The following is a 16,498-nucleotide window of genomic DNA, read 5'->3' as shown; positions in this document are numbered from 1 at the left end:
TACACCAATGACTTGAGGCACCTTTGCAACCCTGTCATTCTCTGTTAGCCGTTCAATCACATTCCATTTCTTCATCAACCATTTTGAGCCTCGTCTAACGTTTGGCCTTCATTTCTTCAACCCACATTCACTTAACCCTGGGATTGGAAGATGTGTAATTGTATAACATTCAAAAAGCAAGTAAAAAAAAAAGCAAATAAAAAAAAAAGCAGCAAAGCAACAATAAAACAATGTCTAAAGGCAAGTGTTCCAATGTCTTTGATACGAACACATCTCGAATTGCGTCTCTTATCGAGTGCTTGGTACCGTGCCTGAGAAACATGAATGCTAAGTGAGTGATGGACCGCATGATCTGAGATTGCCTACATTGATTCAAAAGAATGAAAAAAAATGTTGAAAATAAACTTGCAAAATTCAAAATTTTAAAATTCACAATTACACGTCTTGAGGGCTTCTCTCGGGTCTTGAGCCTTTTACCCCTTTCTTCCTTAAACCATCAGCTTAACCATATTACAACCCTTGAAAGACCTCTTTGAGGTGTACATACACTTGTTCAAAGTTAGGCTAGAGCTATGTTCGGCCTGATTCCTAACGGATACGTAGGCAACCTCATATTGAGGTGCGACCACATTCATATGCATGATCGAGTCAAAAGAATATCCAATGCTCACCCCTACCCATTTAGAGCTAGACTTGGGGGCTTGAACCCACATCATTTAGCCTACCATCTTTAACTCTTCTCACATCTCTTTCCATCGCCATAACCCTTACAGCCAACCTTAGTATCACATTCACACACTTCACTCACACATCCATATCCATATCAATCATCCTTCCCTTTAAGAACCCTTTATCATGAAATCTTGTTTCAACACTATGCATGCTTCATCATCTTTCAAGACAACATTCATTAAAAGAAACATTGTATACTTGCTTAGCTTCCTGACCTGAGCAATGTTCATTGTTTCATGCATCGCATAATGTGCCGAGCAACATTTATATATGAATGATTTCTAATCATACAAAGCATATCGTTCCTAGCTCCTTGACCTAGCTAAGCAACGTTTATTATGCAATAATCTCTTCATCTGTATATGTGCTTAGCTTCCAGACCTAAGTGACGTTCAAGATCGTTTCTTTACACCATATATGATGCTTAGCCCCATGACCTAAGTTCATTCATCGTGTCACATGATGTAATTGTCCTTAGCCTCCTGGCCTAAGGACATGCATCATGCATACATTACTTTCAAGAAAAGCAATTCAATCCATGCGATTCATTTTGTCTTGCTCAACGAGGAAGTTAATTACTTCTTTCCTTTTTTCGCGTCTTTTCTTTTGGGGAAGTTTTAAAAAAAATTTCAAAATTTTCTCATCGAGGGAAGTTCGAAAATAAAAGTTCAGTTTTCACATCTTTCTTTTTTAGGAGAAAGTCGGTACCCTCCACTCATGACAAAAATTGACGGAAAATTTTTGCCTTTGCATCTTCGTTTGCTTGTGTTTGCACACACACACATACACACACACACACACACTCACAAGTCATACACCTGTCATGTCACATCAAGTCAAACTTGGTGAAATCAGTGGTCAAGTCAATCACAATATATACGAGTCCATTGGCAAATTTATTTTTGCAGGTCTCATCTACAGCCCACGTTCGGGGACAAGCGAACCAACTACAACCCACGTCCGGGGACAAGCGGACCATCTACGGCCCACGTCCGGGGACAAGCGGACAATCTAAAGCCCATGTCCGGGGACAAGCGGACCATTTATAGCCCACGTTCGGGGACAAGCATCATTTCATGACGCAAGGTTCTCGATACACAGAGACTTGTAATCTCATCATCTGTCGACTTTTCTCAAGCATGGAAAGTATTATCCGGTGGATTTCTTCAAGCATAGAAAACCGCCAAATTCCTTTGTCGGCTTTCCTCAAGCATGGAAAGCATTATCGGTGGATTTATTCAAGCATAGAAAAACGCCAAAATCATATGTCGACTTTCCTCAAGCATGGAAAGTGTCATCCAGTAGGTTTCTTCAGGCTTAGAAAGCTACCAAACTCATCTGTCGGCTTTCCTTAAGCATGGAAAGAATTTCAACAAACGTCATCCGGTGGATTCCTTCAAGCATAGGAAAATACCAAACTCATTTGTCACCGATAAATTGGTGTCAGATAAGTGTTCTATCCATTTACTCTTTTATACGTGGAATTAACATTTTTTGCAGGTATTGGCGTATACAGAGTGATTTAGGATCGCAGAACGTCTTAAATCATTCTCCGTCCCTATCGACTACTTTGACTATCGTTTTCGAAACTGACGTTTCTACAAACTCAGTCAACGTGGGGGCTTCTGTAGACACCTAAAAATGTCTCCCCAAAACCAAACCCGATGATGAACAACCTTTCACCGCCATTATGGGTCAGGTTGAGTATTTAATTTTGGAGTACTTAAATCCATATTTCCATTTCATAAACCAACCCAACTTCTATCTCATTTCCCCAAATCATAACTTATTTTCCTCTTTTCGTGCCTTTAAACCCAAAATAATTCATTCCGTGTCCTTTCCGCGTAAACCCTTAACGCGTTTTCTCCCCCGTTTACTAAATATTTCCCGCGTCACACAAAATTTGCACCGTGTCACGGGAATGTTTCCCGTCTGACGGGTGGATTTCCCGTGTCACGGTACAGTTTGCCGTGTCGCGGGATACTTTTTTAGGGTTTTTATCATTTTAGGGTTCCGTATGTTCCCTCAGCACATTTTCTCTTTAAATACCCCCTCATTTTTGATGTACGGGGCATCAATTAATTCTCTATTTTTCTCTCTTCTATGCTTTAGCCTAAACACTAGCCTACCCTTCTTGTTTCAAAATTCCTTCTTCAAGTACTCCAAGGAGTCCATAGTTTACTCGTGGTTCTGTCCTTAAGCCAAGGCGTGAAAGGTAGAACTGTTTGAGGGTTTGGCCCCAAATCAATTCTATTTAATTTAATTTAATTATTGTTTTATTATTATTTCCTTGAAGTTACTAACTCGTTTATTATTTTGTAGTTGCAAACAAACAGAATCAATGTAAGAATTATGTTCCTTTTATTTCTATTATTTTTCTAACGATTTTTGTATTGTTAGAATTATTGTTAAATTGCTTCCAATATTAATGTTTATTTTATTGTTATTATGATCACAATATTGCATGTTTAAAGGGAATATGTAATTGAAAATCACGCCTAATAAGATAATTTGGACAACCGGTTTAGGTTTCTTTTAATCTTGTTATTAATTCAAGTGATCACAAATATTTTAGAATTATGTGTTGCATTAATATTCAACCAATTTAGCATAATAATAGTTTGGATCAAATTGAATTTTTGTTTGAATGCCTTTGAGATTGCAGGAATCATTTTTCACTATAAGAATCGAGTAGAGGCCAATACGGGCGAATGTGACTCCATGACTCACTTCGTACCATCATCCCCGATCCTCCTTTCGTGGTTCCGAACCATATTGAGTTAGTAATCTCATGGATTATGAATGGGGTGTAACCTTCACGGGTCAATCGTTGCTGCCTATCGTTGTCCCTTATCGTGGTTGCCTTTTTATGATCCGTGAACGGTTTACAAGTTCCTTAAAAACTTGTTGGCGGCTCCCTACTTTCCTTGTCCCTAATCGTATTATGTCAATTCCCACTTCCTATGAGTGCCAAGCATATTCACAACATGATTTTAACGTAGGCGCAATTCGAGCGACGCCTACAGTAATACAATTGTAATACAACTGTAGTACAACTGTAATACAAAGAAAAACACAAGTCAATACAAAATACGCATAGCATAACAAACATTAATATTACTTAGTTGCAAAATTACAACAAAACAGGAAAAACATCCATCCGCAGCAAGGCAGCACAAAAACAAAATATCCAACTACACTAAGGCAGTACAAACAAACACAACTTACAGAAAATAAAAATTGTTCAGAACAAACAGGTGACACAGGACCATTGAAACTAATTCTCCCTAGTGTTGTCAACAAGAACCCTCTCTTCAGCAACAGACTTTGAGTCTTCAGGGCTATCCTTAGCATTCTCGTTCATGGGAGAGTTGACTTCCTCATCAGCAATGTGCCAGGAGCAGTAGTCCCTGCAGGAAAGGTCTTCTCAAAAGCAGACTTCTCAACAGCATAGTCCCACGCTTCATGCTTTCCCTGATGATAGTCCTCCATCATCTCCAAGCGTGCCTTCCCAAAGTAATAGCTAGCCGCATCAAGAGAGTCATTCACAACATCCTTCAAAGTACTCTTCAACCCATCCCGCTCAGCAAGGCACTCCTTGTGTTTGGTCCTTTCAGCTTTCAGAGCGTCAGTGGCAGCTTTGTACTTATCAGCAAGGGCATCACGTTCCTTCTTCATGACATCATAAGCCTGAGTGAACTCTGACACCTTGTTCAAAACACCTAAACACGATTGAAAACTCTGCAATAGCACACAGCAAAGTTAGGACGACACATCTAGATATTCAATATTGTTGATTTTTTTAAGGAAGTATACTATACCTGAAAGGACTGCGCAGCAGCCTCTTGAGAAAGGTCAGCAAAAGTCTGCGAGGACTGGCGCTCCTTAAAGGTCGGGAAGAGCAAATTACCCACATGAGGGGCTAAGGAGTCATAAGAAAATTGACAGCATCAACATCAGTAGGAATCTCCAATCTTCTCTTAAGATTGTTGCGAGGTGGAGGTGGAGGAGGAGCACTCCTTAGGGGAATCACGTTAGCCGGGGCAAGGACATCTTCTGGACCCTTAGAAGAAGCCTGCGATCTAATGCGACCTAGGATGGAGGAAGAACTAAGCAAATCATGAGATCTCAACGACCTAGAGGTATCTACAAAGCATACAACACATTCAGCAGATGTCCAACAAGGCAAAAGCAAATAAAGATGACATTCCCAACAAAAGGGGCAGTACCAAAAGAGCAACACAACAATACAACAAGCAGGACAACACAATACCAATACAGTAGTACATAAAAAAAGGAAAAGGTACCTTGATACATAGGTTGGGCAGCCTTCTGATTAGAATCTGAATCGTCCAAAGTCTCAATCTGGACAACCGCTTCAGGCTGCGTCAATTTGATAAAATACCTCTCGTTCGCACTCAGTTCTTACAACTTATCAATCAGAGATTGAGAACGCTGCTTCAGTTTACTCACTACAACCATCAAGCAAATAGACCCAAATCAACAAAGAAGGAAAACAACACAAAGAAAACAAGAAAATAAAATACATGGGGCATTAACAGTGTCAATAAAAAAATCACAATCATCACCCAACGAGTCAATCCTCAAAAAGAGAAACTTGTGGTATCAATTCTTGTCAAACGCCTTCTCCAAATCTGTCACCAAAGGACCAACACCATCTTTCAAACGGAGTCCAACTCGACCCTTTCCACTGGTCCTAATAGTGTAAGGATAACACAAATCCCTTACATTAAGCTCTATACCTAATTTTGCACTCAGCAAATCGAGAATTCTCAAAACCCTCCAAGTTTGGGCAATAATTGACAAGGTGAAACCCTAACCCTATGCAGAAATTGACGAACAAGGGGAGAGAAAAGAAAAGTATGCTCAATCATAAAGGGATACTCGAAGAAACACACCCAAACAGGGGCAGTCCAATCAACCCTCTCCCTAGAAGATTGGATTTCACCACAACTCCATCAAGAAATCGCGCAACAGCAGAGATTCTCTGAACATCCTCCTTCGTCACATGAGAAAGGTAGACATCTTTAACAGGGAAGACGTTCTGTGCAGTAAAGGTCAGCTTCTTCACACCCTCATCAACCCCAGCAAACACTACTCTCACAGCGTCACCCATCGCAAAACACAAGAAAAACAAAGAAGTAAAAAACAGAGAAGAACAGAGAAGAGAGAGAAAATACCAGAGGAAAATTCAAATTTGGGACAAAAAGTAAAATGATTTGATGCAAGCCTGCACACCCAATAAATACTAGCAAGAGAAATAAACCGCCTCTTCACGATTATCAAGACACTTGCCTTAAAACTGCCACCACATTCCTTATTTTTGTTAACCGTTGAAATAACTTCCAAAATTCGAAAAATTCTCCAACTGCTTCCTTTAGGTAATTTTCACCTTCAATACTTGAACATAAAAATTAGGGGCAATTGTTGGGCCTGTATCAATAAACAACCCAACACATTTAAGGCACCAGTCCATGATCAAGAGACACACCAAATCAGGCAAAACGACTTTATTGGAGCAAACAAGGAAAGCAAGATCAAGAATATCAATCATGAAGATACTTGCTAAGAATACACCTACTGCACAGGGAAACAAGATAAAGTCAAGAAAGATCTTCCGTGGTCAAATATATTCGATATCTTTGTAACCCTAGTGGCTCCTAGGTATAAATAACAAAATCAGACAATATAACATTCATTTACGCTCGCACATACCTCAATACACTACTACAAAAAAGGCCTTATAGAACTGTTAGAATAGGCTTTATAGATCGCCTTAGGGGCGTTCTTCTGCTAAGCGATGTATAAAGTATAGAGAACGGGTCATTTAGGCGATTTAGATAATAACAAATAGAGAACTGTTGTTAGTCACAACCGTTCTCTTTTCCCTTCTTAAATTCGTACACCAAGGAAGGAATAAAGAACGGTTTAGGCCATTTAACTGTTGTATATTGAATTACAATAGAGAATGGTTAAAGTTAGATAGCAGTTCTTTAATGTTTTTTTTTTTTTTAAATCTGGCCATAATTATTCGAATTACCCTTTTACGTAATTTATACTTCGTATTGTATTAATCTTGTATTTTAATAATTTATATTATTTTTGTATTTCATTTTACACCTGTATTTGTTGTATTCTTGTTTTGTATCTTGTACATTTATCCGAAATAAATTCTATCTAACGTTCCCTCTAGAGCAGTTCTCTTGGAAGGGTTTTGCCCTAGCAGTTGCTGGGTTTTTATCCTTTGATTCTCAAAGGTTTTTTTTTTCTTCTTCGTTTTCGTTTTTGATTTTTGTCCTGTTTTTTTTCCTTTCATAATGGGTGATAATTCTCCCAACCATGAAATCACTAATGAAGAATGTAGAGATGAAGGCGAATGGAAGTTAGACACTGAGGACGATGATGAATCTAAGGTTGTGTTGGGGGTTGTGTGGAAAGTCTGGACGGAAAGAAGTATCAATAGCAATGCCCTAATTGCATCTATGAAACGCATCAGGAATCCAAAGTATGGAATGGAGGCGAACAGTATCGGCAAGAACACCTTTTTCTTCCAATTTTATCATTGGAAGGATAAATAATTTGTTATGGAAGCCCGTCCATGGCACTTTGATCGCCATACTTTAGCCCTATGTGATGTACAGGGAGATAAAAAAACCTTCTAAAACTCCCCTATACCAATCACCCTTTTGGATTAGGGTTTATGATCTCCCGTTTGCTGGAAGGAGTAATGAAGCAAATGCTCGAACGATTGGTGATAAAATAGGAACTTACTTGACCATGGATAAACTGGATATCGTGGGTATCAACAAGTCCCTACGAATCCAAACTATGATCGACCTCCGAAAGCCCCTGGTAAAAGAGGTTAGGCTAAAGATGAGGGGTGGAGAGAAAAAAACTTTTGAGGTGAAATATGAAAAGATTTCCCTGTTTTGTTATGTGTGTGGTAAGCTTGGACATGGGGAGAAGGATTGCGATGATGCTATACATGTTGAAAATCCAAAGAGATTGTTCAATGAGAACCTCAGAGCATCTCCTTGGCAGTCAAACAAGGGTGATACAAGTGACAAGGGGGCTGAAGGCAGTAGTTGTGCAAGACGTCTTTTCTTTAAAAAAGGGAGTCAGACTATCAACAAAGAAGCCGAAAAGCAAGTGTCCCAAATGCAGAAACAATTGCAAGAAGTAGCAATAATGCAAAGTGGGGAGCAAAGTAAGGCAACCGAGGCTCCTATTGGGATCACAGTAGCTGTGCAACATGAAGGGGTTATGACAGAATCAGAAGCAGTTTTGACCCCTGGATAGTTGCTTTCTTCTGCTTTAACTGCCCATGACAGTGATGGTGGGGACCCCCCTACACGTGGGCTAAGGAAAGTCAACATTGTTAAAAGAAGTTACCCACTTGAATCCAAAGTTGAGAGCGTTCGAGGCAAGAGGAAGAATGCTATGGAAATGGACAAACTGACTGAAGAATACACTGGAGGGGATGTAGAAAATGAGAGAGTTGTAAAGACAAAGGAGAATGATTTTCACATAATGACAGTAGCGGAGGTTGCCTTGCAGCCCCGCGAACAGCAATGATAAGCCTTTCTTGGAACTTCCGGGGGTTGGGTAGCCCCCGGGCAGAGAATGCGCTTAAGGGCGTAGTAACCATTGAACATCCCCACTTTGTCTTCCTCTCGGAGACAAAGTTAAAAGGTAGAGAGTGGGAGAGTATAAAAAGAAAGCTGAATTTTGAGCACTTTGTATGTGTTGATTGTAGTGGTGAAGGAAGGCATAGGAGTGGTGGTTTGGCCATGTTTTGGAAGGACGAGTTGGATCTTACTTTGGTCACATCTTCTCTGAACCATATGGACTTCAACTTAACAAACGATGATGGTTCGACATGGCGCTTAACATGCATTTATGGTTATCCTGATGAAGGCAGGAGGAAAGAAACGTGGAAGCTCATAGAAAGGTTGGGTGAGGACAATGTGATGCCCTGGCTATGCTTTGGTGACTTCAAATATACTCCCATGCATAGTGAAAAAATTGGTTGCAACCCAAAGAATCAAAATGAGATTGATGGTTTCCGTAATGCTATGATTAAATGTAACCTTCGTGATTTGCATTTTTCTGGGTCGTCTTTCACTTGGAGCAATAATCGGGCTGACGGAGATAACATACAGGAGAGGTTGGACAGGTTCGTAGCTACAGACGAATGGATCGATCTCTACCCTTGCTCGAAGGTTGAGCACTTACCTCGACACCGCTCTGATCATGTACCACTAAAAATCACCATTCAGGCTCAGCTGTTAGTAAACCGTGGCAGAAGAAATAGAAGGAGGAGTTTCAATTTTGAAAAAGAATGGCTTCGTGATGATGAATGTGGAAATATAATCTCTGATGCGTGGAACTTGGACCCAAGTTGTGATGCTAAACAAAAAATTGCAGCATGTTCTTCGAAATTTCGGTCATGGAGTTCAAAAAAGTCTACTGATTTTAAAGAAGAAATTAGTTCTCACAGGGATTTAATGGTTGCTCTTATGAATCTGCCTCCAACCGAGAGCAACATTGTGGAGATGAGAAAGATTGATTCGGAATTAGATGAACTCGAAGGAAGAGAGGAAGCATACTGGGCTCAGAGAAGTCGCCAAGATTGGCTTCAAGAGGGCGATAAAAATACTAATTTCTTTCATAAGAAGGCGAAACAGAGGCGAAAAAGGAACACTGTTAAAGGCGTCTATGATGATGGGGGAACATGGAGAAAAGATGAAAAGGAGATTGAAGCAGTTTTCGAGAGTTATTTTAAGTCTTTGTTCAATTCGGATGGGGAGAATGAAATGCAACCGGTTTTGAATGCTGTAGAGAACCGTGTCACTGCCGACATGAATACCATGCTTTCTGAACCTTATACAAGAGATGAGATCACTTGTGCACTCAAGCAGATGCATCCCACCAAGGCCCCCGGCCCCGATGGTATGCCTACTCTTTTTTATAAAAATTTATGGAATGTTGTTGGGGATGATGTTGTTTCATATGTGCTTGATATTTTAAATAACAATGCCCCGATTGACCCCATAAATCATACCCACATTGTTCTTATTCCCAAAAAGAATCAATGTGAATCCACCAAGGACTACCCTCCAATTAGCCTGTGCAACGTTCTTTATAAGCTCGTGTCGAAGTTTCTGTCTAATAGGTTAAAAATCATTCTACCTGATGATATTATTAGTTAAAATCAAAGCGCATTTATACCCGGAAGACTGATAACAGATAATGTGCTTGTGGCATATGAGATGTTCCATTACCTTCGGAAGAAGAAGTCAGGGATTCGGGGATACATGGCCATGAAATTAGACATGAGCAAAGCATACGATCGTGTGGAGTGGGATTTCATTGAAGGAATGATGTTAAAATTGGGGTTCAATCAGAATTTTGTGTCACTTATTATGAAATGTCTTTCTTCGGTTTCATATTCCATTCTTGTTAATGGCTTCCCGACTTCGAGCTTTGTGCCTAGTAGGGGTCTCCGCCAAGGGGATCCCATCTCACCTTTCCTGTTTCTTATATGTGCCGAGGGTTTTTCCGCTCTCCTACGGAAGGCCGAGCAAAACCGTATGGTCCACGGGGTGAAACTTGGCAGAAATGTTAATCCGATATCACACTTGTTTTTTGCCGACGACGGCCTCCTATTCACTAGAGCTAATGAGAGTGAAGCGGATGCGGTCATGGAAATTCTCACTGCCTATGAGATGGCTTCGGGGCAGAAGATAAACTTGGAAAAATCAGAGGTCTCTTTCAGTCGTAACGTTAGTGCCGATATGCAGGAAATGCTTCATTTGAAGATGAGCTTTATGAAAGTGGAAGGACATGAGAAATATCTTGGTCTCCCTACCTATATAGGCCTATCCAAGAAATTTGTTTTCCAAGCTATCCAAGATCGAGTGTGGAAAAAGGTCAAGGGGTGGAAAGAGAGGTACCTTTCGAGAGCGGGAAGAGAAATTCTACTAAAATCAGTGGCACAAGCGATCCCTACATATACCATGCAATGCTTCAAGATCCCGGAATCTGTTATCAACAATATTAATGCTTTGTGCAGAGATTTTTGGTGGGGGCAAAAAGACAGAGAAAGAAAACTTGTTCTGATTAGCTGGGAAAAAATGTGCAAATCGAAGAAAGAGGGTGGTTTGGGGCTGCGTGATATGAGTGCTTTTAACAGTGCTTTGCTTGCTAAGAAATGTTGGAGGTTGATTGAGCATCCCCATTCTCTTGCAGCTAGGGTCCTAAAAGGAAAATATTTTCCCCGTTCATCTATCTTGGAAGCTAAAATCCCCCCCAACGCAAGCTATACATGGCACTCTATCATGAGTGCAAGAGAATTGTTACAGGAAGGTTCAAGTTGGGTGGTGGGTAATGGAAGGAACATTAAAATCTGGAGGGATAATTGGGTGCCTAGTCTGCCTGGGACTCGTCTATTTTCATCCCCGAATTTTGAAGATGATAGAAGAATGTTGGTCTCAGAATGGATTGTAACTGATGAAGAGGGCCATAAGTTCTGGAATGTGGTGCAAGGGATATCTACAGTTGAGGCTCAAGCCGTTCAAAAAATTCGTCTGTCACCGAGAAATCAAGATGATTTTTTGCTCTGGAAGGGTACCAAAAATGGTTTTTTTTTTCTGTCAGATCGGCATACCATCTGCAGATGCAAAGCAGCAGGTGCGTCTGATGGTGAACCTGATGCAAAGCTATGGAAGAAAATATGGGAAGCTGATGTTCCGCCAAAGGTGAAATCGGTTATGTGGAGAGCGGTGAGAAATGGTCTCCCTGTGCGTGAAGTTTTGTGCAAAAGGGGTATGCAAATTGATCCTTGCTGCCCTCGATGTGGAGAAAAGAGCGAGACGATTATGCACTTGATCGCTTTATGCCCCGAAAGCCCGTTTTTATGGAAGATTTCGCCACTAAGACTGGACACAAATGAATGGTTTCTGTCCTCTATAAGGACTGGTGTGCTGAGATGACGAAGAAACTCACCATTGACAAAGGTTGGGAAATCTTCATGATGTTTTAGTGGAAAATTTGGGAGTTGAGGATCATGTGGACCTTTGAAAAGAAGAAACCAGATGCTATGTCTGCGTGCGAAAAAACGCTCTGCCTCCTTAGTGAGTTTGAAGCAGCTAATGCTCGTAACCCCCCTCCTACAAGCTATGCAAACATCGAAAGGGTGCTTTCTTGGACCCCCCCTCCAGCAGGGATGTATATGCTAAATACTGATGCTGCACTCTCCAAGGATGGAAAAATTGGCTTGGGTATGGTTGTTAGAGACAATACTGGTGATGTTATGATGGTTAATGGCAAATCTTTCTTTGGGGAAGGCAATGTCTGCAATGCTGAAGCTGAAGCTCTACTCTTTGGGATCAAATTCGCGTTTAAAGCTGGACTCCGTCGTCTTGTGATATCCTCGGACTGCCTGCATCTTGTTAACCTCTTACAGCTGAAATCCAAAGAAAGGACCCCTGCCCAAGTGATTGTTGAAGATATTCTAGCTGTTGTTAGCTTATGTGATGTTAGTAGTTTCTTGTTTCAGCCTAGACAATGTAATAAGGTGGCCCATTCTATTGCTAAACTCTCTTTGTCTTTGTCAGAGGAGCAATTGTGGATGGAAGAATGTCCACCCCCTGCTTTACCCTTTGTCATTTCTGACAAAGTGGAAATTGTTACATGAATGAATGAATATTTGCACGTGTTGTCAAAAAAAAAAAAAAAAATCTCGTACATTTATCCTGTAAGAAAATCCATGATCTTGTATACGTGCAATATAAATTTCCGTATAATAAAATTAACAAAAATATTTCCAGATATGACGAAAGCCATCAAAATATACTTCATATATATAATTTAATAGCGTCAAATTAACTCGATCCAATCCTTTAAAGACATGAAACACAGGTCCAAGCTCTAGTCCATCGGATGTTTCAAGAAAATAAGTATATTACTAAACTCTTCTTCAGAAGCTTGTCACAAATACAGAGATAGTCAAAAGTCAAAACAACAGTGAAAGATATTATAATCACGTACATACGTTGAGAAAACAGTATCAATGTGAGATGAAACCAAAACAGAGTTTTCCTTGGCTTCAGATTCATATTTGGGGGTGATCCTCAAGATAATATGATTTAGATCAGCATATATAAGTGTTTTCCCTACAAATAAGATGCCATTAAGATGATTTGCACCCTCCTTGACATAAAACTCTTCCACCTCAACATCAACTTCCCAATGAGATGTGTTTTTTATCTTTTCTGCAGCAAGCAGCACATACTGCCCAATAAGAAAAGGAAAACCTTAAGAGAAAGATTGAAAATGATGTATTTAGAGAAACTGTATTCAATAAATTAATTGCAGACAAAATCACAAGGATCACTTAAGTGAAAGGCGAGTGATGCAAAAGCCATGAGAAGAGGCTTATCAAGTATGCAAATTTTAGTAGACAGAGGGCATACAAAAGTCCAGATAGCTAAGGGCCAACACAATCAGAGTATCAGACAAAAAACCAAGAGAGAAATAAAGAGTGAAGTCAAACAAAAAAAACCAAGAGAGAAACTTTAATACCCAGGATACTTCAAATCAAAAGTATCAGATTTCAAACATACTGCTACACATATTTTTTTTGTCAAAACAAGTTAGCTATTTATAATTTCGAATGGAATTTTTTACTTTCAAGTTGTGAGTCATGATAAAACATCACAACAAGTCTTGTCAAAAAAAAAAAAAAAAAAAGATAAAACATCACAACTATTCTTTTTCTAATTAGTCACATTTGCCTTGGAAATACACATTATCAACTTACCCCAATAATCACTTAGCTAATGAGATGTGCAAAGGATCTAATAGTAAGGATAATACGGTGGTACGTTGCTAATTTTACTTTAATCAATTTATTTTACACTTTTTTTATTCATAATCTGCTTAATCTTTGTTGATGTTCAGCTATCCTAGTAGAACACCTATAGAAACTGACTAATAAAAACATAAACAGGATAGAACAATCACATTGTAGATAACAAGTACCACTATCAACCCCACTGCCAAATTGCAAAAATAATAATCGATTTGCCACACTAGCTAAATTGGCACATAATTTAATGACAAAAGAAGTTTCGAACTATGAGAATGAGATACATAATACTCAAGAAATATATAGAACCTTCAAAGTGAGGTCAAGAGCATCAGAACCAACAGAATGAGGACCCAACTGAGTCAATTTCTTGACATGTTTCATAGCTTCTATCTCCGAAAATCCCCATTTTCCAGAGTATTTGAAATTAATAGAGCACAATAATCCCGTGGTAATCAATTTCCCCTACCCCTCTTTCTTTATCTGATTAGGGTTCTAAATTGAACTCAGGTAGGATTAATTTGGCTAATATTATTTTGATTACTATTGAAATAAATGTAAATTCGACAAAATTAAGGGTAATTTGATTGAACTTACTGCAATTCAACTGAAATATTTGCATACAAACAATCGATTGAATTTAACCCTAAAACTAGAACTGTGAGGTTTTTTTTTCAATCACCTAAAACTCAAATTGCAAATTAATTAAATAGATGAAAACTATGAATTGAATTATGTTTCCTTCATAATTCGAATGATTCATGCGGTTCGATTGAAAAATAATCAAAATTCAATTAGTCTATAACAAGAAGATTCGAACTTACCTCAGCGGAGTGCGGGTGGTGCGGTGCTCAGAAGTTGTGCGCCAGTGGAGCGGTGGTGCGGCGGTAGAGCAGTGGTGCGGCAGTTGAGCGGTGGTATGGCGAACAGTCATCGTATGGAGGTTGAAGGTTATACTATATGGAGGTTTCACGCGGCAATAAACACATGCAGTATTTTTTTTTAAGGTATTAGTTAAAGTGAAAGTGAAATTGAGCGTGTGCTTCAATATTCCTTATAGCCGCCTTTAATTAAATTGGGCAAATTATTACTCCGTATATTTTGTCCACCTAATAATTAAAAAAACCAATTAATTAATACAATACAAAACGGTTGTTAAGATGACCGTTCTATATAATCTATAATAATTAATTATTTTTTAAAATTATTTCAGTAAAAAAAAAAATAGAGAACGGTTAACTATGCTAACCGTTCCATATGTATTTACATAAAGAACGCCTCTTATATCAATACGTTCTATATTTCTTCTGGAGAACTCCTATCTTTGGTAACCGTTCTATATTTTGCGATCTCTAATCTAGTTTTTGGTGTAGTGATATAAACTAATTATTTTGCTTATGGTTGCGGATTTATGTCCCTGCTGAACAACGAAGTTTGTCCTTACTCAGTATAGTATCTCTAAACTTATCTTTCTTGTCTTATTCCTTATTTATTGCTTACTTACTAATTACTTATTGCTTTATTATTGCTCTTGGTCATTATATTTGATATTTGTAGCTTGATTATTATTACCCTTAAATCCCTAACAAATTCTTAGATGTCCTAACTGAGATTTTCCCAAACACTGTGTAGCTAAGAATATGCGTGTATTCGACTTAGGATTCTAGCTTCACCAATCCATTTGTTTGATTATGAATAATGAAGGAAGTCATTGTACTTTGATCCTTTAAGTACAAAGACATTAGATAATGTGATGCACTTGTTACGAATTTACGATACGACTGTATTAATGAAGTGGTATACTTATTCTGATACAAGGTTAGTATTACTAGAAATATGCACACAGTGCGTGGTTGGTTAATGTATGAAAGCTCAAAAGTGTTTATGTTATTTTGACCTAAGAGAGTAGATGAAAGAAAAAAAATATAATAGATTTAAGCGAAAAAATATATAATTGGAGTTAATGTACTTCATATACGGAGAATTTTTTAAAAAAACAGCCTAAAACCATCTCCAATGGTGAGACTCAAGATTTAGTATTGAAATACAAAATGAGTTGTTTTTTTACCTCCAATGGTGATAATGGTGAGACTCTCTAAAAGTATACAAATATCACTTTCAATTTATGACCCACCAAATCAATTTCTTTTTTAATATCAAATATTACATGATTAAAAAACACAAAAAAGGGAAAAATTAAATAAATTACAAAATATATTAGAATATTGACAAGGGCCCCACACTTTTTGTCAAATGAGACTTGTTTTGGGTAATTATACCCATGCAACATAGGCAAATCATGTCATGACACGTGTCATACTCTGATTGGTCTAAATTGGACCAATCTCCCTTTGACACGTGTCACTCCTAGAACTTGGGAGAAAAAGACGGCCTTCAAGGGCCCAAATCACGAGAAAGTCGTAATTTGGCGCAGCCCAACAGGATTAGGTCAAAATGACCTCATCAAGGGCACATTTCCCGATGACCCTATAGATTGGTCTAAAAGAGGACGGTTGTCTCTAGTAAGGGTGAGCCGGCCAAAAAGTCTCCTCAAACTGCGAGGAAGAAGCCATTCAGGGACAGGCAACCTACTCCACATCCCAAGGATATATAAGACTACGCCTACCATTGACTGGACAAAGATCCTTCTGCTCCAGACAGGCACAAGGAAGGTCATCCGTGCTGTTGAGCTGGATGGCACCAAGAAGACTTACACCAATGCTCGACATATCATCGAGCATAATCGGAATAAGTAGCTGTCTGAGTCAGTCTCTACATCGAGCTTTCTAGACAGCTTTAAGAATACATTTGCAAGGAATACTCAATCCTTGCATGAGAGCCGTACAGGCGGTAAAACCGTCCACTCTGGCCCTC

At 39.0% G+C, this 16,498-nt stretch overlaps 1 protein-coding gene and 1 long non-coding RNA gene across 2 annotated transcripts; one reads left to right on the top strand and one right to left on the bottom strand.

Moving 5' to 3' along the window:
* Positions 1-11,821: 11,821 nt before the first annotated feature.
* On the top strand, positions 11,822-12,451 carry LOC145557500 (uncharacterized). The gene has a single exon (XM_081618677.1). The coding sequence runs from the start codon at positions 11,822-11,824 to the stop codon at positions 12,449-12,451; it is 630 nt and encodes a 209-aa protein (XP_081474803.1).
* A 244-nt stretch (positions 12,452-12,695) lies between these two features.
* Positions 12,696-14,649, bottom strand: LOC145559641 (uncharacterized). Its single transcript, XR_014092818.1, has 2 exons — positions 14,449-14,649; positions 12,696-13,047 (listed from the first exon to the last, which is right to left on the bottom strand). It is a non-coding gene; the product is annotated as an uncharacterized LOC145559641 (long non-coding RNA).
* Between the last annotated feature and the right edge of the window lie 1,849 nt (positions 14,650-16,498).

Source organism: Chenopodium album, chromosome 9 (genome assembly GCF_948465745.1).
Source record: "Chenopodium album chromosome 9, dcCheAlbu1.1, whole genome shotgun sequence".
NCBI lineage: Eukaryota > Viridiplantae > Streptophyta > Magnoliopsida > Caryophyllales > Amaranthaceae > Chenopodium > Chenopodium album.
The sequence above is the reverse complement of the archived record's forward strand: the minus strand, read 5'-3'. Positions and strand labels throughout refer to the sequence as shown.